Genomic DNA, 24,290 nt, shown 5'->3' with positions numbered 1-24,290 from the left:
TTATGTTGAATCCTCAAATCTTTGTATAATTGTGTTTTGCGCTTGTATCCAGTGATTATATCATTAAACATTACTATATTTTTCGTGTATTTTTCGGTACATGACATGTCAAACTGACATTTTTAATTTTTTTCGAAACGCCATAGTTCATAATTTTTTTTTCTTTTTCTGTTCTTTTTTTTAATTAAAAAAAAACAAACGCCGACCTTTCCATTTCAAATCTAGTTTTCTAGATAATCATAAAGGAGATAATGTCCTACTCTATTAATTAGTTGATTAATGTGTATAAATACAAACGTTTTATGGTTAAATAAACATTTTGTGATAAAATAAATAGGTTCCAGATAAATCTTATGTCATAGAACCTAAGCTTGGAGTCAACGAAGTTTAAAAAAAACATTGTTTTCTATGGATTGGGTTCCCGCTTTTACTGAATAATTTTAAAAAATTTGAGTGCTATTTTCAACATATTACTTACTAACTAGAGTTCTACAAAAATGTCGTCAATAAAAGTTAGGGAAGTAAACGTGATCCCAGTAACCAAAATAAAGGTATGTTATTATGAAAAGGTCTCGTTACATTATTGTAGTAAAAGGCTACTAATTATATTAGTAAATGTTTGTTGAATGTTGTTTGAAAATGTTTTCAGAACGCATACTTAACGGGCATTTGTATATTTGTCTCCACAAATGCCTATAAAAAATATATTTGTTTTATTTGTTATTATCAATGATTATCTGCCAGAAGCTGAAAACAAATTTTAATACATGCTGCATACATCAGTATAAAAATAATGTAGTATTAGTTGACTTTTTGGTAACAGCCTGTCCGGGGAAGCATTTTGTGTTCTAGTCTTTAAAGTTAGGTTGCCGGTGTAAATACATGCACATGAGGCTTATTACCTATGCCTTAGGTGGATAGACACAGGGCAGAAATTTGCAGTATGTCTTCTTTGAATGCACTGAAAAGTGTTGCTCTGTTCATGTGATCGTTTTCCATGTAGCATCAGGTGGCCCTTTTCCTCGGTCCCACAATTATTACTTTGAAATAAAATGAAATTTTGTTGCAGAAAGAGGTACTGGATGACGAGGAGTGCGAAGACACAGTGCTATGCCGGTTTTGCTCTAAAGCATTTGTGTCAGAAATGGCAGTGAGGAATCATGCACGTATGGAACACATCAAGGAGTTCATGGACGGACAGGATCTCTGCGTGAAACGGTTCATGGGAAATGTAAATGATTCATTAAAATTAACCTGCTTGTTTAGTGTTAATATACTATAAAAATAATAGTTTTTTACTAATATCAACATTCCAGGAGCTATGTGCGTTTTAAACAATAAAATATTATAGGATAGAAGCAGAACTTTACTTTGCAGAATTCCATGATATATTATGAAAAATAAACTTAATTTGCTATACTCTGTGAAAAGCAGGAGAATAGTGTATAAGGATTGAAGAAATTATAAATTACACCAGGCAGATTCTCTTGCTTTTTGCTGCATATATCCTAAGCATGTTGGCAGAGGGTCTGGACTGCTCGATTTTCAAGCACTGGCTTTCGGTGCACCATGAGGCAAATAGAAAATATAGTGTAGTGAATTTGTAAAGGTTAGGTATAAGATAACCCATTAACTATGGCGCTTGCTATTAGAAAGAGTAATTATTATGATGGACATGCGTTTACAATATTTTTATTGTTACTTATTATTATTGTTTTGTTATTTAATTCTTAATAATCAGGAAATGAAACTGGAGGATACAACAGTTTTCCAAGGAATAATGTTAGATTCTAAACTTCAATTACTTACATGAGGGCCCCCTCATGTAAATAATTTATCAAACAGGCTTAGTTCTGCTGCCTATGCGGTAAAGAAGATACGCAATATGACCGACGTAGAAACTGCTAGACTGGTATATTTTAGTTACTTTCACAGCATTATGTCTAATGGAATTTTAGTTTGGGGTAATGCTGCTGATATTAGCACTATTTGCGTGCTTCTGATAATTTCGTGCTCTAGTTTTAAGTTTACAATGTCGTTATCGCCATCATCTCTCTACCTTGTAATTCTTGTGTACGCATCAAAAGTGCCACCTATCGGCCGGTGGTTTTAAGTGACAGGTCCTGGGTGCTATTCCCCGCAGGAGCAATTTGGCAATGTATAATTTCAGAATTTTCTTTGGCTACCACCCTATCAACAAAGACACGCTGTCAAATGCTCGCCCATCGTTATTAACAAAAACGATAGATCTATTAACCTTAATATTATATATTGTTTTTTTTTTTTTTTTTTTTTTCAGAAACGCAAATTTACAGAGGAGCAGAAACAAGATATTAAAAAGAAGACTTCAGAACTTGTATCTTCGATGCAGCCAGCTGCTATCAACAGCCTCGCGTCCAAGGATGTGAGCTACATCATCATCAAGAAAGACTCTCCTCACATGAAGAAGATGAAGAAGGTGAGGTTTAACCAACTTTTAATCTCAGTGTAATTACTATAAAGGATTCAAATTGCTGTGAACATGCTGCTTTAAAACTAATATTTGACGGCCGAATGGCGTAGTGGGCAGTACCCTGCTTTCTGAGTCCAAGGCTGTGGGTTCGATTCCCACAACTGGAGAATGTTTGTGTGATGAACATGAATGTTTTTCAGGGTCTGGGTGTTTATATGTATATTAAAAGTATTTATGTATATTATTCATCAGACATCTTAGTACCCATAACACAAGCTATGCTTACTTTGGGACTAGATGGCGGTGTGTGTATTGTCGTAGTATATTTATTTATTTAAAAAAAAAAATGCCATTTAGAAATCGGCAGCAGGACAAAATAAGGATTGCTTAAGGGCATGTGTTAGGGCAAACTAGCTGACCCGTGCAACTTCGTCTGCACCAAATCGGTTATTACCGGAAAACACAAATAAAATGACATTTTCTAAAAATGAATCCTAGCTAGATTGATTTATCGCCCCCGAAACCCACTGTATACTAAATTTCATGAAAATCGTTGGAGCCGATTCCGAGATTCCAATTACATATATACAAGAATTGCTCGTTTAAAGATAAGGGTAAATACTAAATATGTGACAAAGTGACATACATAATATACAAACGATTAACTTACACCTCTTTTTTCATACTTCCAGCTAACACAAACATAATTCTGCTATTATAAAGTAAAAAAAAAATTCAAATTCATTTATTTCAAGTAGGCCTACTTTATAAGCACTTTTGAAACGTCAAGTATGTATGTTTGTAGTGACTCTACCACCGGTTCGGAAAGCAGATTCTACCGAGAAGAGCCGGCAAGAAACTCAGTAGTTGCTCGTTTCCAACATCAACAACAAAGTCAAAGATATCTTTATTCAATTATAGGTGGCCCATAGGTGGCACTTTTGATGCGTACATGAGAATTACGCGGTAGTGAGATGATGGCGATAACAGTATCCGTAAACTTAAAACTAAAGCTACGAGGGTTCCGAATGCGTCCTGATCCAAGAAGAAGCCCACAACAAACTTAGCCGGATGTTTTTTTTTTGTTATCACCATCTCACATTATCATTTAAAATTATTAGAAGAGCATAACTAACACCCAAGCTTTGTATCAATGACGTAGTTCTTTTGTACTATAATAGAACTTTTCTATAAGCTTACGTTTAATACAAACGATTATTTTTTGTTATTGCAGGTTGAAAAAGACAAGGCAGCGAAACCGGTAGTGAGAAAGGAAAAAGACGTTAAACCTATTAGGTGAGTTAGATGGAGCTAAGCAAATTTTCAATAGTAGTAATCAAATCAAATCAAATATTTTATTTCAAAGTAGGTACCTAACTGTAGTCTGTACACTTTCTGAATGCCATACGAATCTGTCATTATTTCAATAATAATTTTTATTATAACATGAATTGGTTCAACCATTTGTAAATTAAGTTTTAAAAAAAACAATTTTACCATGTTGCAAAAATAATACATGACCAAAGTTTATAACGAGCAATTCTTGTAGAGTAGAGTCCTTTTATAATGACATTGAAAGGAATTGACACACGTCATAAAAAGCGGACGTCATACAAAGCGTTTTGTGAAATTAAAAACATTTTTTATGTAAATACTAGCGGACCCCAGCGCCATCTGTCGGGCTGATTTGTGAATCTAAACCATCCATGATTTTTTTAGTATTCGTTTGTGTGGCAACAAACGAATACTTAAAAATTCATTCAAATCGGTCCAGCCGTTTAGGAGGTGTTCAGTGACATACACACTCACAGAAGAATTATATATATAAAGATTTACATATGTACCTATGTACTTAAGTATTTTAATACCGAAACATATTAATTATGTACATATGTATATACATACATATCACATCAAAATTTCACCTAATCAGCACATTATAACACATACAAGTGTATTTTTTACTGTAAGTAATCTGTAATTTTTGTCTGCTTTTGTGTTTTTCATTTTATTGTAAAAACAGCCTCTAATACTATTGTGTATAGAAGACCTAGCTATGGTCAAATTATTAGATCGACGGAACGTCGTCGGGAATCAACGAACATTACCGGAGGTGTAAAGAATCTTGTCGGTCATTAGAACCGGACATAATCTATTAAAAATAAGCGACATGCCACTGTGAAGGAAGTCATTATATCCGACTTTTTTTATACAGAATTTTATATGAAAACCAAACTTCGTAGTGTAATTACGTCATAATAACCGGTTGGTTAATATAGGCGGAGTCATAATAAACGTATTCTACTGTACTTTATATAAATGGAATCTCGGAATCGACTCCAACGATATTCATGAAATTTAGTATACATAGGTTATTGGGGGTCGATAAATCGATCTAGCTAGGATTCCTTTTTACACGCTTTATATTAGCTTCACTTGTATGTTTGTTTGTAACCGACTTCTTTGGGCGCGATTTTGACCCACTTTAAACGGTCAGATTTATTTCAAACTTTGTAGACACATCGAGGACCGATGACAATACACTAATCTGAAAAGATTATTCCAATTTTCACTATAAAAAATAAGATTTTTTACTAATGACTACAGCGCCATCTAGACCCAAATGTAAAAAACCTATGGCGTTCGGGTACCTAACAAATTCCACAGAAAACATTAAGCTACTAGATGGTAGAGGGCGTTAGCTATTACTTTTTAATGGCCTGTTTTAAATAATAATTAGAACTTGCATTTCGAGAGACGAGCACACTGAATAAAAAATAAAATATTTTATCTCTTTAATGGTGGATGGGTTACCGATTAATTTTGCTCTAATAAAAATAATAGTTCAAGAAAAACTAAAAAAAATCGCTATTATGAATAAACTAAAAGAAAGATATTAGTTTAGTTTTTTATACCAAGCGTGTTTTTTTAGTTTGTTTGAACTATTTAATTTTATTAGAATATGACATTTTATTTGTGTTTTCCGGTAATAACCGATTTGGTGCAGACGAAGTTGCACGGGTCAGATAGTTATTAAAATATATTACCGAGTAAAGTATACACAAATAATAATAATAATAATTTAAATTTCTAGCTATTAAAACATTTTTAGATATCCCAACTATGTAGTACTTTTGCATTTTAAATGTGTGTTTTAGAAATAGCAGCCATCCAAGCGTTCATGTCACATATATAATCCGCTACGGTGTATTACCTAACCTTTTTTACATAGAAACAAATATAAATATACTACGACAATAGAGATGGGCTTAAACGTTAAAAATTAATAACACCGCTAAACGCTTATGCTAATAACAATTAACACTTAAAGTTAGCAGTTATTTTTAGCAACTGTTAAATTTATCACGGACAGATTGTTACATAATTAATTCTCATTTCCTTCATACTTTTACTGTAGTAGTAATAAAGATCAGTCTTTATTTAACACTAATCAAATATAACTTTTTCAATTTCAACAGTTAGCAGTTAGTTAAATCAACTCGACTAAATAACAATCTGTCAGACTGAACAGTGAACAGAAAATTAACAGTTTGCAGTTGCTAAGTTGAAAGCAATTAAATAGAGAGAGACGGAACAAACATCATTGTCATCGCGTCCTTTTCTTTTTTTCGTCGTCCTGCGCTGCGGCCTGCAGTAGTGGGTTTTTGCTTTTTCGGTAGGACATTTGCCGATAACCACCTGAGGGGTTACTACGGCGTCACCGGGGAAGTGGCGAGCGCGAAAGCTCGCCATGAGAAGAGCCCCAGGGCTCGACGACATGGGGGGGGGGGGGGGGGGGGAGAGTGGGAGACGTCGACCCGAGGGTGCCTCCTGCGAGGACTGGACTTGGACCTCGGCTCGGTTCGACGTTAATCTGACTGTTGGACTTTTGGACTAATGATTGTTTAGTCCGAACGCCCCCGTGACCGTGGTAAGGATCCACGTCCGGATGACGTCAGAAATCGGGGCCCTCGTCTTCGCCGGCGAAGATTCTGTTAACTGCAGTAGTGGGATAAAGGGAGACAAATATAAAGACTAAACGATCAAAAACAATGAATTATTAAGCGTTCATACATGTAATACTAGCTGTTGCCCGCGACTTCGTCTGCGTTTGATTTTGTTTTTTGATGTGGCATTAAATTTAGATGTAGATCTGAAAAAAATTAAAATATTCAGAATCGCTAAGCCTTAAATGAGAAGTTTGCTGTTGTCCGCTGAGGAGTTCTGTCATCTATATCCAACCACAGTTTGGGCAAAATTAAAAACATATTATAACCTCTATAGTCCAAAAATAATAATTTAAATCGGTTATAATTTGTCGGAGTTATGGTGTAAAATCGTCAAACACTTTCATCCTCTCTCCCAAAAGAACCGAGCTTAATTTGGGGATAAAAAGTATCCTATATTACTTCTAACACTTCCAAGCATATGTGTACAAAGTTTCATGAGGATCGGTTAAGTAGTTTTCGCGTGAAAGCGTAACAAACAAACTTACATTGGCATTTATAATATTAGTAGGGACAGGGATGTTTACATAATCGTAAGGAGATGGTGATAACTTCGTTCGCCAACTCAAACCTAAAGCTACGAGGGTTCCAAACGCGCCCTATGTTTCAGCGGCCCCTTCGAATGCCTCCAGCAGTCGTCACACAGCCCCGATGCGCTCTGCCACCAGATGTTCCTCTCGTGCTGCGAATACTCCACCCACTATAGAGACGAGCACACCCGCAGGCGCAAGGGCAACCGCTGTCAAGTGTGCGAGAAACCTATATCGGGCGGTGAACAACTGACACCGTACAGCTGCCAGGTGAGATGTCATTTAAAAAAAAAACATCATAGTTGAAAACTACACTAAAGTTACCCGTGAAAAATACGTAGCTTGTGTTATGGGTACTAAGATAGCTGTTGAATATTTTTATAAATATAATACAGACAAATACATATAATATAACAGATAGCACCACACACATGTTTATCACACAAACATTTTCCAGTTGTGGGAATCGAACCCACGGCCTAGGACTCAGAAAGAAGGGTCACTGCACACTGCGCCAGTCGGCTGTAAAAAAAAACATGGCTGCGCCCAAACTTACTATTTTAAATAATAATGTATTTGCACTCGGAATTGCTCTTAATGTTCAAAATTATAGCCGACTCGAAAAAAACATACCGACTCATTGCCAGCAACTGAACTATTATATAACGAACACTGTCAAATGTCATCTGTCAGATGCCACATGTCAAATGTCACTTATTATGATCATTGTCATGTCACTATTGTCCGTATGGCGCCATCTAGCGTCGAGTGTGATGAAGGGCTTGTACACAAAACTGCGGTGCGACGTCGCATCGCAAAAACCTGCGACCTCGCACGACCCACCGCAAGAACATACGAACTGATTCGCATCGCGTATTTCTGCGATGTTACGTCACACTTGTTGACCATATTATGTTTAGTTCGCTCTGAGACTGCGCGTGGGCAAGACGTGTACTTTAATGTAAAAAAATGACAGAGTACGACGTTGATTTTTTAATATCACTGATTGAGGAGCGCCCTGTTCTTTGGGACACTAGTAATGAAGATTATAAAAACAAATTCATCAAACAAGATGCTTGGAAGGACGTATGTAAAAGTTTATTTCCAAATTTCGAGGAAAAAGAAAACAATGAAAAAACTAAACTTGGTAAGTAGACAAAAACCGTGATAGCTAGAAAGCTGAAATTTTCACAAATGATGTATTTCCGTTGCCGCTATAACAACAAATACTAAAAATTAAAAAAATATATATATTAAGGGGGGTCCCCATACAATAAACGTGTTTTCTATTATAGATAATAGTACGGAACCCTTCGTGCGCGAGTTCGACTCGCACTGGGCCGATTTTTAGTTTTGCGATGTGATCCTTTTGTACCTGTTGTATTGACTTAATATCAAGAAAGCGAGCAGCAATGTAAGCCGCATTGTATATTCTTAAATTTTTTGTAGTTGCCAGCTTAATGCTCCAACTTCACTAGTAAAGTAATCCGAATATTCGTTTCTTATTATATTTGCACTTACTACCTGACTACCTACATTCGAAGTGGTAAGTTGTTGTTGAAGTGGTTGTAGTTCAGAATCTATGATCATTTCAACAGGGGTGTCTAATCCATCACGGTTAATTACAAAGTTATGTAGTATGCAACAAGCCTTGACAATGTCTATTGCAAAATTATATGAGACGTTAATGGGCCGGTGAAATATTCGCCACTTATTGGCCAGTATGCCGAAAGTACACTCGACATATCTTCTTGCCCTACTCAAACGGTAGTTGAATACTCTTTGTTTAACGGACAAATGCTTGCCAGAATAAGGGCGCATGACATTATTCGAAATAGAAAAAGCTTCGTCTCCGACAAAAACAAATGGAACCGGTTCTTGAAAACCCGGTAACGGCCTCGATGTTGGTGTAGGCAAATCACCTCTCATCAGTAAGTCGTACAATTTCGTGTTGTGGAAAATAGTGGAGTCGCTTTCCTTTCCATACGCTCCTATGTCCACATAGATGAATCTGTATTTCGAGTCAACAATAGCTAACAAAACTATTGAATTGTAGCCCTTGTAATTAAAAAAAAGTGATCCACTGTTTGAGGGACTACGAATACGAATATGTTTCCCATCAACGGCTCCAATACAGTTAGGGAAGTTGGCTTTCTTGTCAAAGTTCGCAGCAATTTCTTCAAACAGCTGTTGCGTTATTTTTGGTATGTTTTCATTTAAACAAAATTTCCATATTGCACTACAAACTAATCGTATTATTTTAGCAACTGTACTTATTCCTCGATAATAATCTTAATGTATATTTCTGATTTCATTTCCGGTCGCTAGGAATCTGTAACATAAATAGAAAAAAAAAGGATTAATTTATATAATAAACTTGAAAAGTAAAGAACACTAACCTAAAACGATATAAACATACATAAATTAAATATTGTCTATTTTTTTTGCAGGTAATTCAGTAATACAAAGATGGAGGGGGATTAAGGATACCTTTAATAAATATGAAAAGAAACTCAAAGATGCAAGTAGGTCAGGGTCTGGATCAAAAAATATAAAAGAATACCATCTGTACAAACAATTACAATTTCTTAAGAAAAATTTACAAAATGAGACCACTACCAGTATAAAAGATTTAGAAAATGAGCCAGATAATCAAGAAGGTTCATCTAAAACACGTTACCAAAAGCAACCACCAAAAAGAAAGATGGTTAATAATAATTTTGAAGATGATATTGTAAAGATTTTAAAGGAAACGGAGAATAGACACATATCTTTTTTTAAAGGTATTCTACCATCTCTTGAAAGGTTAGATGACAATAAAACACTAATCTTTCAGAGCAGAGTTCTTCAAATTTTAACAGAATTGCATCAACCTCACGGCTACTACTATCCGAATAGCAACTACCAGGGTGGCTATCAAACTCAACATTTCGCTACATCTCAACAAACGCCACTTGTACGTCCACAGTCATCTGCGAGTTACATACCAGATCAAATTGATTCACCTAGTAATGATTTTTCTACCTCAAGCATATTAAGCACACTTTCAACTGAAGAAGACTTTGATTTTACGTAAATTTAATCGATTGTAATATTTGGAAAACTCTTTTCTCAATAAAAACTTATGTAAACAATTAATGTTTTACTTTACTTACCGGATAGTGAGGCCAATCATTTCCAGAGGCATAACAGGAATTCTCCCCTTGTACGATCGTTTCTGAAGATATGGTGATAATAAACTTAAAAGCTGTTCGAATGAAGATATGCTCATTCTAAAATACTCAAAAAATTTTTTTTCGTCGGTTTTCAAAGCTTCATATTTTAGATGGAAATAGTTCCCATCGGGATTCATAACAGTAATAAATGGATGAACCCAAAATCTTCTTTGTTTCTTTTTCCTGTATCTCCTTAGCAATAACAAAAGTGCACACTTCTTTTTACGATCCATGTCACGACCTAGTATTCAATTTAAAATACGTTTAGTACGGTTGACGGTCGTCGAAGGAATGTTCACCCTGGGAGACGCCTTGCCGCACGAAATCGCATCGCAGCAATTCGTGTCGCAACTTTCTGCGTTGCGAATTCGCATCGCGTCGTATCGCAGTTTTGTGTTCAAGCCCGAAAGGCGTGAACAATCGTCATCAAATTCAAATTCAAAATTTCTTTATTTATGTAGGCCTATCACAGGCACTTATGAAGCGTTCATACATAAATGTTTACATAATTGTAAGGGGATGGTGATAACTTCGTACGCCAACTTAAACCTAAAGCTACGAGGGTTCCAAACGCGCCCTGGTCTAAGAAGAGCCCACAACAAACTTAGCCGGGTAATTTCTTTATCTCACAGTAAATTTATATTAAGCTATGAAGCTAGAGCAATTCAAACCCAAGCTTTTTTATCGTTTAAGTAGTCCTTTATATTATAATAGGATTTTTCTGTAAGCTTACGTTTTATATAAACTTTGAACTTATTGAGAGACATCTATCTATATATATATATATATCTTATAATTATTATCTTATAACGTCTTATAATTCGATGGAGCCGGCTGCGAAAAACATGACGTATGCGGCGTTACCGCGCTCTGAGGCGTTCCACTCAAGGCTTGAAGTGCAAGCGAGAGCGCGGAACGAGCGACAAAGAGGCACGGTCGGCCTCCGCGTTCGACATCTGTCTCTCTCCTACTTGAGTGAGCGATGCGTCCGCGTGGACAGCTTCTATACAATAATACATTTACATGTTTTCGGCAAGGATGAAGTGCGGTGAAAAGTGAATGCGGTGTCAATTTTTTATAGCAACGATAATATCTATCAAACAAATAAAATTAAAATTTTCTTTTGAAAAATGCAACCATTCCTTCAGTATTTTCTTACGACGTTTTACTATAACTTTTCAGGTGTGCGGCATGAGTTTCGAGAACACCAACGATTTGACGCAGCACAGCCAGACCGCTCACGTCAAGCTGAAGCCGTTCCAATGCTCCGTGTGCCTCAAGCGGTTCACCCAACAAGGTGGGCTACAGCAGCACATGCGAATGCACACCGGCGACCGGCCCTTCGCGTGCACCTTCTGCCCCAAGGCGTTCACGCAGAAGTCCGGTCTGGACCAACACCTGAGGATACACACCAAGGTAACAAGCAAACAAACCTTCAAAAACCAAGAACCAAATGATTTTTTGAGACACATGACCCCACACATTCAAACTTCTATACTAAAGCGTTGCGCTAAATTCCGGTCTGGACCAACACCTGAGGATACACACCAAGGTAACAAGCAAACAAACCTTCAAAAACCAAGAACCAAATGATTTTTTGAGACACATGACCCCACACATTCAAACTTCTATACTAAAGCGTTGCGCTAAATTCCGGACAGAACCAAAACCTGAGGATACACACCAAGGTAACAAGCAAACAAACAAACATACAAGAACCAAAATGATTTTTTGAGACACACGACCCCACACATTCAAACTTCTATACTATAGCGTTGCGCTAAATTCTCGACTGAACCAAAACCTGAGGATACACACACACAACAAGATAACAAACAAACAAACAAACAGACAAGAACCAAATGTGTTTTTGAGACATATGACTCCACACATGCAACCTTTTATCCGAAAGCTTTGCGCTAAATTCCAGGTTGGACCGACACTTGACAATACACACCAAGGTGACAACCAAACAAATGGTCTTTTTTTTAAATATTATTTACGGGCAAACGAGCAAGTGGGTCACCAGATGATAAGTGATCACCGCCGCCCATAAACATCTGCAGCACCAAGGAGCCACCGATGCGTTGCCGGCTTTCAAGGAATTTGTTTATCCGCCCCTTGAATAACCCTTAGATTGTATTTTTGAGGAAACACATCAGGTGGGAGATTGTTCCATAATTTGCAAGTGCGCGGTAAAAATTATGTGGTATTTCGAACAGTGGAAGAATACCAGGCATACCGACGATGAGGGTGGAATTTATTTCTACGGCGTGAGGTGCGGTCAGAGAACAGGGAAGGAGTTATCAACGCAAACAACTCTTCGGAACACTCTGAGGTTTTTGGGACACACAGTGGCGTGCACTTCATACATGCGCAAAAGCACTGCCCACCCTAAAATTGATATATAACTCGTATAGGAGGAGAATTTTTGCCGTTTTATGCAATACAACAAAATTTCCTGCTGTATGCATGCCCTGGTGAGATACTCAGTGCACGCCACTGGAGACACATTCATACTTCAATACTAAAGCGTTACGCTACACAACAATTGAAATATACAAATTGCATAAAACAGTAAAATCCTCTTCCTATACGAGCTATATACCAATTTTAAGGTAGGCAGTGCTTTTGTGAAGTGCACGCCACTGGTGTCCGTTGACGACTCGACCGCTGAGATTAATAATCCATCTTAGATGGGGTATTTACAGACATCCCTGCCTGGGAGGAATTGTTCCCCCAGGGTAGGGGGGGCAGTCCCCCATAAAAGTACCTTTTAAAGAACTTACCTATATAAACAGGTAACTTCTATGAGAATGACACTTATATTTTTAAAATATTTACAATATAAAAAACACACGATCTTTTTCAAAACGGGTTTACAATCAATTTAAAGAAAAATTTGATAAAACCGCGTCCTCCATTTGCGAAGTTTCCCGCCCTTTTTTTCTACCACCTTTTAAGTGGGAAGAAAACAAACAAAAATAAAGTTGAAATTGGAAAAAGTTAAATAAAACACTTTTGAGAATACACAACAAGAAAACCGACAAGAACCAAATGATTTGACACATGACCCCCACACATTCAAACTTCTATACTAAAGCGTTGCGCTAAAGTCCAGGCTGGACCAACGCTTGATTTTCAAATACAAGATGGCTGCCACTGCAAATACAAGATGGCCGCCAGTACAAATTGGCGAATTACATTATTTTCCATAACTCTCCTCCATGTGGGCATCAAATGGGCCTTCCATTAGATGCCCACGTGCCCTTCCATGTGACTCGTATAAACCTACTATGAATTGAAGGATTTTTTTTTATACTTTATTCATTATATTATGTTATAGGCACTAACACACGCAAGCATTTTCTTTCTATTACTGACTTCAGATTTTATTTTTCTATTTTGTGTATTTTATTACAATTATTGTTAGAAAATCTGTGGCTGCTGTGCTGCAACTCAAGAACGGCTGGACCAATTTTAATGATATTCGATTTTTTGGATTCCTCTTAGACGGGAATAGGATAATAAGTATTAAAATAAAACATTCATTAAAAAAAAAAAAATGATCCGCGGTACAAAGTTCGCCGGGACAGCTAGTAAATAAATAAAAGTTATATTTTTTTTTTTTTCAGGTTAAACCATACAGATGCGTTATATGCGGCAAGTCCTTCTGTCAATCCGTGCACTTACAACAGCACATGAGAACGCACACCAACGTAGCCCCATTCCAATGCGGTATATGCCAGAAGCGTTTCAAGCAAAGCAGCCATCTCAACTACCATCTTAAATACCATAACATGGTGAAAATGACGGATGAACAGAAGGAGAAATACGCAGTGCTGATGAGTCAAATGATGAAACAGGAGTTTTACGAAATCGAAATCGACCAATCGGAGCAGATCATCGACGAATCGGAGCAGCTCATCGACCAATCAGAGGTCGCCCACGATATAGATTCGCAGGAGAATTCGGTAACTGTTGAAATCGACCAATCAGAGGTGACGCAGGAATCTGACCAATCCGGACAAGAAGAGGTCGACCAGTCGCAGCTAAGCGAACAAAAAAATGAGGAAACATCTGGAAATGATACATACTATATTTTGAATGATGACGAAGTTTGGTGCGAAGGTGTGGTTTGTGAACAGTGAATTAAGTGATACATGTATACTAGCGGACCCCAGCGCCATCTGTTGGGCTGATTTGTGAATCTAAACCATCCAGGGTGCCACCCAAACGCATACCGAAAAATTCATTCAAATCGGTCTAGCCATTTAGGAGTTCAGTGACATACACACGCACACAAGAAATATATTTATGTTAATAAATGTATACTTGCGACAGGCCCCGGCTTAGCACGGGTGCAATGGAGATACTAATGTGGTGCAGTTTGGAATGAATTATATTACTATTTCTTATTACAATGAACATTAAGCTAAGTTTGCTATACTCCGCGAAATGCAGGAGAATCTGTACAGTGTTATTTATAATCTATTCAATCTCTATACTCCACACCAATTAGATCTTCCGAAATGTACTCTCGAAGTACATTTTATTAATTTAACAAAGGTCGCGACAGTTATTAATTTAACAAAGGTCGCGACAGTTATTAATTTAACAAAGGTCGCGACAGTTATTAATTTAACAAAGGTCGCGACAGTTATTAATTAAACAATTTAAGTTAATAATTAAACAATCAATAACTGTATAGTAATAATTAATTTTACGTAATAATTGTCCTAGGGCTGCAATATTTACGGCAGTTATTCCACCAATCCGGAATGGGCCAGCGTGGTGGACTATGGACTTAACCCCCTTCTAGTGGTGGGAGGAGACCCGTGCCCTGCATTGGGCCAGTATAGGGTTGATATTATGATACCGCAGTTATTAATACTGGAGTCTGTGTTTAGCTACAATTCAAAGCTAGTTTGAAATATTAAGAGGGTTTAGTACCATGTGTAAATCGATAAATACAGGCACATGTAACTGTACTGTTGGAATATGCAGGTCGCAATTTCTCCTAAACTACATAAATAATTCCGCTTAAACCGCAGGATTGATGACTAATTTAATAGTCATCAATTGCTTTTAAACAAAAAAACAAATTTGTATCTTTGATACAACACTTGTATCTGTAGATATGGATAAATAAATAAATAAATAATAAATAAATAAATATACTGCGACAATACACACACACATCGCCATCTAGCCCCAAAGTAAGCGTAGCTTGTGTTATGGGTACTAAGATGACTGATGAATATTTTTATGAATAATATACATAAATAATAGCAATATACATATAAACACCCAGACACTGCAAAACATTCATGCTCATCACACAAACATTTTCCAGTAGTGGGAATCGAACCCACGGCCTTGGACTCAGAAAGCAGGGTCGCTGCAAACTGCGCCAATCGGCCGTCTAAATGGATATGGAGATAATGGATGTTCCATTACCTTTAGGTCGCTTTTAAACTAGAGAGAAACAGTTAGCGCACAGTTATATTGTAAAACATATTAAGAAGCTTGGATGGACACGCTGCGGACTGAGTTTTATTTTAAGCCTACCTACATTTAATTCTTTATTGCACACACAAAAACAAAATACAAAGAGATAAAAATAATAAAAACTAATCTAGGTGTGCAAAGGCGGTCTTATCGCTAAAGCGATCTCTCCCAGACAACCTTTGGTAGTTGTAACAAGGAACGGGTTGGTGTGTAAATAAAAATATTGCAAACTATACTACATGTTATCAATTAATATAATTATTATAAATAATATATATTGTTCATACATAACAATAATAATTATAATTATTACTTATCTATGTAATTGAGTATTATGTAAGTTTATAATAGCATAAATATATATCATACTAGCTGTTGCCCGCGACTTCGTCTGCGTTTGATTTTGTTTTTAAAGTATTCAGTATCGCTAAGCCTTAAATGAGTATAGTAGTATATATATCTATATATATATATATATATAACACGTGACTGTCAATTAATTATAGACAAATAATTTGCAATAAAATAAAATTGCGACTATAATTAAAGATCCAAGCTATCCTATCTCTTAAGTTGGACCAGACTGCTCACGGTGTGCCAATTTAATTTAAAATCGGTTAAGTAGTTTAGGAGTCCATCGCGGACAAACATCGTGACAGGAGATTTATATATATTAAGATATATCTATTATAGTATATATTTTTTTTATTTTTTTTTTATTATTAGTATAAATTTATATCGGTATTTGTGTAGTTAATATGTAAATGTAGTTTGTATTAAGCCTTAAAATATGAAGAATTAGGTCAATTTTACTCTGACGTGTTTCTAAACATAAAACCGGTTCCTATGTCGATTTATGATATTGGTGCTAAGAAAGTTGTACTAAGAGTAAATAAAAACGTTTTTGAGCAACGCCATTATTGTTATTATCTTCTAATATCAGTGATCAATGCAATAAAGTAGTGAATGAATTAAATGTGAACAAAATATATAACAAATTACAGCTTATTGTAGTAAGTTTTATCGAATAATCGCAGCGTTGTCTAAAGCTAACTGCGCTGCGTCGCTTGCAATCGCTGTATGGTGTGTCTTGCACCAAAATTAATAAATAATCAAAATTCATTTATTTCAAGTAGGCCCTTTATAAGCACTTTTGAAACGTCAAGTTAGTCTGATTGAGCGACTCTAAGAGCCGGCAAGAAACTCAGCAGACTGCTCTTTTCCAACATCATTTTACAGTTTACAATTAAAAAATATACATAAAATAAATTTTCTATCTTGTGAGAGATAAGAGCGGAGCCTGCTTCCAAGCGGCCTTGTCGATAAGAAATAAGTAAATCTCATAGTAACCACGATTTATTAAATGTGTTTTAACACATTGGTTAAACTTATGCATGGGCAGGTCTAAAATTACCTCAGCAATCAGTTTTATAAAATTATTTTTTAATGTTAGACATTTCTCAACATTATTTCATTAATTTATTTTAGTAATGAATTAAGAGGAATTAGATACGTTGTTAACGAAAAAAAGTGTTATATTATATATAGTTTTTATTTTTAAAAGTAGGTTTATTGTATAAATTATTCAAAAATTTTAGACAGTCAACTGTTTTTTTATTTGCACGTCGTATCGTTCTTTAAAAAATATTATCTATGAATTAAAGTATTGAAACATTAACCGAGTGTGCGCATGAATTATTGATTTAGCATTATCTACCTTCAACTGTTTTCTGTTGTTTCGGTGGTCCATGAACCTATTTGACCGTGTTTGGTTGTCACCGCGTATTTTTTATGAGTCTTAAATTACCGTGCCAGAAAACAGTTGTGGGGTTTATGTTTTTACTATCATTTCCTGAGTTGCCTTGTATATAATTTGTAGTAAATTTGAAGTATTCTGGCAATACCACAGTAGAGTTTATATTTATGTAAATTATTTATTTCATAGCAAACTCCTTTTGTAATGTACATATTGAAAGTAATAAATGAATTAAGTATCACAGACTTTTATTATATGGATTACTAAGCATTCGAAAATGAGTACAAACGTTTACAATGAAAAGAAACGATGTGAAACTTCACTTTATTGTATCCTACCATATGTAAAAAACCAGAAATATAAATGGTTAGACAAAATAATATTCAGTAGATTTTTTTTTTTTTATAATTAAAATTTATTTATTTAAAGTAGGCCTAATGTAAGCACCTTTGAAACTTCGAGTATGTTTGTTTGTAGTGACTCTACAACCGGTTTGAAAGGCAAATTTTACTTCCGAGAAGAAAATCTGCAGTTGCTCTTTTCCAACATAATTTTACAATTAAATAATCAGTCTAATATAAAAATAATATAAGTTATATAAAAGTATACCTATAATTTAACGTTAATGAAATAAAATAAACTTTCTTTTATTTATTGCGTGTTCATTAAAAAAAAAAATTACGGCAGTACTTCGATCTACAACTTATTTTCGTGGTCTGTGATTGCGCTGGCGAATGCGAAATGTTAGTTTGGTCGTAAGTAACAAAATCATCCATTCAAATTCAAACGACCGAGTACAGATACTTAAATAATGACCGTCCACTATTTTTACTCAACTACTAAACATGAGGATTATGAATTTGCCCGGTACGTATGTTCAACTGTTGCCTCATAACTCTTAAACCTCGTATTTATTTAGTACGTACAAGGACAAGCTAATTAATTAAAAAAAAAAAAAACAACCTGATTTTGTCAACAATCAATATGTAATTAAACTAGGTCATCTTTTGTATGCGTTTCTAATAATATTGAATGAGATAAAATCAAACATTTCGTACTGCACTCATTCTGTGATAAGTCCATTTAATATTCCCAATATGCCATGAAATTCTAATCCGCCAACATACGCGCCATTTTAAAAACAATGTAGGAATAATTTAAATTTAAATTAAGAAACACGCTGGAAACTCATACCATGCTTTTAAAAAATCTTCCAAAATAGTAGAAAATTCATCCATTCGATAAATTCCACCACATACTAGTAATGCCAGTTAAAACAGGCATGAAACTTAATTATCGTTTACTCATGTGAATCCTGCGTTGCTTCGGTGATTTTGTTCTGGGGAACGGTGTGATGCTGTGGCGCGGCTTTATGTCCAAGTGTGTCATTTCTGACAGTGACAGCCGACGCGTGTACTGCTTGTCTATGGGACGAATGGTCAGGACCGGGGATTTTGAAAATTGTCCTTCTGAAAAATAAAATATGAATGCTAATATAGAGTAGTTTTAGTAAAGCTTTTTTCTTTCTGCGAGGTTGCTGGTGTAATTACAGATGCATGAGGCTAACACCTACGTCTCAGGTTGATGTACATAGGGCGGTACGGTGCATGCCCTGCAAGGCCCGCTCTTTCTAGGCGATGGTTTGAATGAAATCAGACCGTTTGAAGAGTCAAAATTAAGTCCGAAGGAGAACATTAGTAAAGCTATTAAAAAGCGTGTAAAAAACTAGTTCATCAGGTATAATTGTAGTTCAGAAAAGCCTTTGGAACTCCAAAGGCTAATCTGAACTACATTCAAATTCAAATTCTAATTCATTTATTTTAAGTAGGCGTACTTTATAAGCACTTTTGAAACGTCAAGTATGCATGTTTGTGTGACTACCACCGGTTCGGAAAGCAGATTCTACCGAGAAGAGTCGGCAAGAAACTCAGTAGTTGCTCTTTTCCAATATCAACATTTACAATCATTTTGCTATCTTGCGGGAGATGAGAGCGAGGCTGGCTGCTTCCATTCTACCTTGTCATTGAGGAATTCATCAAATGTATAGTAACCTCGCTGTACTAGATGCGTTTTTACACATTTTTTAAATGTATGCATTGGTAGGTCAAGAATTTCCTTAGGAATCATGTTGTTAAAGCGTATACTCAACCCCACAAAGGAGTTCTGCACCTTTCGCAGACGATATGCAGATATCACTAATTTATGACCGTTTCTGGTAAGTCGATTGTTACTTAAAATTTTGCCTCACAAAGACTATATTATTATAAATGTATTGCGAAGCTACTGTAAGAATACCTATTTGTTTAAATTTTTCACGAAGCGATTCGCGTGATCCAAGTTTATATATTGATCGTACGGCTCTTTTCTTCATGAAAGCCTGATGTATAAAGCCATCGTACAGTACGATTCAAACGTAAATGCGCCTCTGAAGTTTGCGCACGACGTTGCGCACCACACACATTTGGGTGTCCGGAGTAGCGGGGAGTGTAACAGCGCACGTCTGATTAAAACTTAAATTTGACGCATTTAAGTTTGAATCGTAATGTACAAGTCGGATTTACCATACTATTAAATTCAATTCAATTATTTTATATGCATAAAACATTGTAGGTACACATTTTAAGTCAAAATCTTTGAAATGCAAATCTTTATTTGCACAAATTTATTTATATAATAACTAAAAAAATCATCAAAATAAACAAAATCAAAATAATCAAAATCTTTCGGCTGAATATAATAAAAAAGTCATCGAGTTTACCGTGTGGAATAATAAATATATAATCGTGGAATGTCAATTAAAAAACAACTTATAAATTAAATTAGTACCTAAATAAATTATATTTTATTACCCAAGAACACTCTTACCGAGTGCTTAAAAGCTTTTATCAACCAACCAGTTACGTGATTTTGCCTTGAATTTCCAAAATGGTAAATTAAATTCAAATTCAAAACTTCTTTATTCATGTAGGCCTATCACAGGCACGTATGAAGCGTTCATACATAAATGTAATATGTTTACATTATTGTAAGGGGATGGTGATAACTTCGTTCGCCAACTTAAACCTAAAGCTACGAGGGTTCCAAACGCGCCCTGGTCTAAGAAGAGCCCACAACAAACTTAGCCGGGTATTTTTTTTTTTTGTTATCACCATCGCACAATATATTTATATTTCGCTATGAAGTTAGAGCAATTTTATCGTTTAAGTAATCCTTAACGTTATAATAGGATTTTTCTGTAAGCTTACGTTTTATATAAACTTTGAACTTATTAAGAGACATCTCAAAGAATATAATAAAATCTTCAATAGCTATAGGCAATTTGTTGTACATCAAAATCATATTATGATAACAACTCTTAGAACTGAACGCTGTTTGACATGATGGAGAGAATATGTTATTTCGGTAATAGGTAGGTATTGAAAGGTACAATATTCCCGCATATATGAAAAAAAAACTCAATGTAAGTGGGTGCTCACCTTTCTTAGAAACTTTATTCCTTTCCTTAACGAAGCTGTCCATACTAATGTGCTTAAGTGCTTCCAGTGGGTAACTCCTTTTACATATATGCGGCTTAATTGAAGGCTCGCTGTAAAAAAAGATTTTTTTTTTATTCCACTACTCGTTAGCCTTTGACTGCAATCTCACCATTGTTGTATTACGCTAGCCTGTTAGGGGGATACCCCCCTAACAGTCATACCCCTAATTGGTTTCTACGCGACATCGCACGGGAACACTGCATCGCTTAGCGGCACGTCTTCGTCGGTAACGTGGTAACTAGCCACGGCCAAAGACCACCAGACCAGACAAAAAATAGAAAGAAATTTCAATGAGAAAATTCGGAAATTATAATTGCCTAAATATCTCCTGCCGGGTATCAAACCCATACAATGAACAAACAAAAGTGAAGTTTGACAGCAGTGATTGCAAGATTTACGCCCGTCGGCCTGACGGTCTGAAGGGCGTGGTTGCCGGTGTAATTACAGTAGTGCTAGCACAGGCAGGAAACAAAAAATATATCCCCCAGTTATATCCCCTGCACGGCTAGCATGGGCAGGAGACAATTTTATCTTCTCCCACAGCACAAGCACAGCACAAGTGGAAATAATATCCAAATAATATATGTGTATTAATAAACGGGGGTAAACTTCTCTTATTCCATGTTCCAGTGATTTAGCAGGTGGGCACCTGTTAATTATATCCCTTGCCAGGGGATATAATCGGGGGATATAATTTTTATCTTTTGCCCGTGCCAGCCCTGCAGATAGGGGATATAACCAATTTGATGGTAAAATGGTTTTTGATGCTACATTATACAAATTAGTTATACGGTGTCTGTACCAGTGATCTTAATTCAAAAGAAAAAAGGAAGGAATGCGGTAGTCAATAATATATATATGTTTATATATATCCCTACTAATATTATAAATGTCAATTTAAGTTTGTTTGTTACGCTTTACGGCAGAGCGCATCGGGGCTGTGTGACGACTGCTGGAGGCATTCGAAGGGGCCGTTGAAACATAGGGCGCGTTTGGAACCCTCGTAGCTTTAGGTTTGAGTTGGCGAACGAAGTTATCACCATCCCCTTACGATTATGTAAACATCCCTATCCCTACTAATATAATAAATGCCAATGTAAGTTTGTTTGTAACGCTTTCACGCGAAAACTACTTAACCGATCCTCATGAAACTTTGTACACATATTCTTGGAAGTGTTAGAAGAAATATAGAATACTTTTTATCCCCAAATTAAGCTCGGTTCCTTTGGGAGAGGGGATGAAAGTGTTTGACGATTTTACACCATAACTCCGACAAATTACAACCGATTTAAATAATTATTTTTGGACTATAGAGGTTATAATATGTTTTTAATTTTGCCCAAACTGTGGTTGGATATAGATGACAGAACTCCTCAGCGGACAACAGCAAACTTCTCATTTAAGGCTTAGCGATACTGAATATTTTAATTTTTTTCAGATCTACAACTAAATTTAATGCCACATCAAAAAACAAAATCAAACGCAGACGAAGTCGCGGGCAACAGCTGCTAGTATAATATAGTTAGCCAAAAAGGGCATTCGAAACTTTTCTTGGGAATAGTCCATATTTTAGATGAGGTGCAAAAGGATTGGTACCTTCAGTGAGATGCTTTGGTCTTGGAAAAAATTACCAATGGTTAAAGGATTCAGTCTATTATATTATTGGAGTGCCATTTCAAATGAGCTATGCTTTATTAACCTACTTAACCTTGACAATGTAAAAGTCTTCATATAGGTACTCATTGAATAATTTATTTCAATATTAATAATAAGTAGAATTAATAAAAAGCTAAGTGTTAAATGGTAATTATTAGAAATTTAAAATACTTTTGTAGAAATGTAGAAATTTTTATAGCAATTTTGGTAGAAATCGTTCATACACTGGTAGAATATAATACAAAGAAGAAGTATGTAGAATGGAATACTTACAAGTTTCTATTTGTATGATTTAGTGTCGGGGATTCATATTTTTAAAGAATTTAATTATTAATATCTTTGGCATTTAGTATCCTCTCTACGTCTAGCGCATTTGGTAATGCATAACATTAGTTTGATGCATAATCGTATGAGATTTTCTCTAAATATTCATAATCTATAAACTTTATATTATTACAGCCGTGTCCCGTGGATTTACAAGTTTAAGTCCGAAATTTGAACAAAAAATATCCAAAGTTGTTATATTATGTCATTCATTCTTCAATAAAAAAGGCATATCGAATAGAAAAAGAATAGGAAAGTTTTTAAATACAATGTATTTTTTTATACATTGTCGTATCGATCATGAGCTGCACCCAATAGGCCGAAGCGAATGTTTCTATGCGAATGTTTCTATGTGGCCTGCCCTAATGTATGCGCTCCTTAATAGTAAAAGGCTAAACGATAAGTATTATTGCTATGAATAATGTTCATACTAACATAGTTTTAGGTTTACTATATTTGTTCTTCTGCATTTTTAAAAATCATTAACACTGGAATTTACTATTTAATAGATTTTTAATTAATTTTCTTAGTTTGACATTGTTTGTCATAATATAGTCAATGAGTATACAAACCAGTTCAAAGACAAAGAAAATATTACTATAAAAAATAGAATCAAACCTATAATAAATACACCTATATATATATAGGTATTAATATTATCTAGTGGAGGTTTGTGGACATATTCTATTGCAGTTTGACATTTTAATTCCTTTTTTGCTTCAAATACATACACAATTTTATCGCAGTCAGAATATTTTTATTTAGACTCATGACTCATAATAGGTTAATATATTTTTTTAATAATTTTGATCAAAGTGTAAAATAAACAGCGTATAATGAAACGCATCACAGTAATGTTTAGTGACATCTAGCGTAAAATTACTAAAACTTAGGTAATAACATATTTCAAAACTTACCCTAATTGCAGTTTGTTAAGTTTATTTGTAGAATAACCTCGTTCGATGTTTTAAACAACAAGAGATTATTTTGTAGAGGTTTTTGACTATAATGATTGAACATTTGATCGTATGCATTATAACACGTTCTTATATCAAAATTGAAAGGTGCAAAGAAGCACTATTCGCTATTCTATTCACCATTTACCTACCTACCTATAATTAATTGATAATATAGAATATAGATATTTCGAAGGGAATGCAAGATGAAACCAACAATCATTTTTTATCATCTACTGTTGATGACCGTTCTTTTAATGTATATAAAATACATATAATTTTAAATTCTGATTCAGAATCTCTACACATTCTAATAGTAACATTTAATGTTGTATGTGTGAAAATTT

The 24,290-nt window shown here is 35.2% G+C and overlaps 3 protein-coding genes across 3 annotated transcripts; 2 read left to right on the top strand and 1 right to left on the bottom strand.

The window, feature by feature from the left end:
- The first annotated feature begins 192 nt into the window (after nt 1–192).
- Nucleotides 193–15,410, top strand: LOC120635630 (zinc finger protein 26-like). Its single transcript, XM_039906665.1, has 7 exons — nt 193–551; nt 1,070–1,231; nt 2,300–2,458; nt 3,687–3,748; nt 7,070–7,259; nt 11,387–11,620; nt 13,840–15,410. The coding sequence occupies exons 1-7, from the start codon at nt 498–500 to the stop codon at nt 14,353–14,355; spliced, it is 1,377 nt and encodes a 458-aa protein (XP_039762599.1). The 5' UTR covers nt 193–497; the 3' UTR covers nt 14,356–15,410.
- Nucleotides 7,772–10,151, top strand: LOC120635631. Its single transcript, XM_039906666.1, has 2 exons — nt 7,772–8,136; nt 9,440–10,151. The coding sequence occupies exons 1-2, from the start codon at nt 7,959–7,961 to the stop codon at nt 10,063–10,065; spliced, it is 804 nt and encodes a 267-aa protein (XP_039762600.1). The 5' UTR covers nt 7,772–7,958; the 3' UTR covers nt 10,066–10,151.
- Nucleotides 15,411–18,450: 3,040 nt separating the features above from the next.
- Nucleotides 18,451–23,486, bottom strand: LOC120635803. Its single transcript, XM_039906964.1, has 3 exons — nt 23,423–23,486; nt 20,948–21,057; nt 18,451–18,940 (listed from the first exon to the last, which is right to left on the bottom strand). Exons 1-3 carry the CDS (start codon nt 23,455–23,457, stop codon nt 18,765–18,767), a joined length of 321 nt encoding a protein of 106 aa, XP_039762898.1. The 5' UTR covers nt 23,458–23,486; the 3' UTR covers nt 18,451–18,764.
- Nucleotides 23,487–24,290: the final 804 nt, after the last annotated feature.

The sequence above is a fragment of the Pararge aegeria genome, chromosome 27 (genome assembly GCF_905163445.1).
Source record: "Pararge aegeria chromosome 27, ilParAegt1.1, whole genome shotgun sequence".
NCBI lineage: Eukaryota > Metazoa > Arthropoda > Insecta > Lepidoptera > Nymphalidae > Pararge > Pararge aegeria.
The sequence above is the reverse complement of the archived record's forward strand: the minus strand, read 5'-3'. Positions and strand labels throughout refer to the sequence as shown.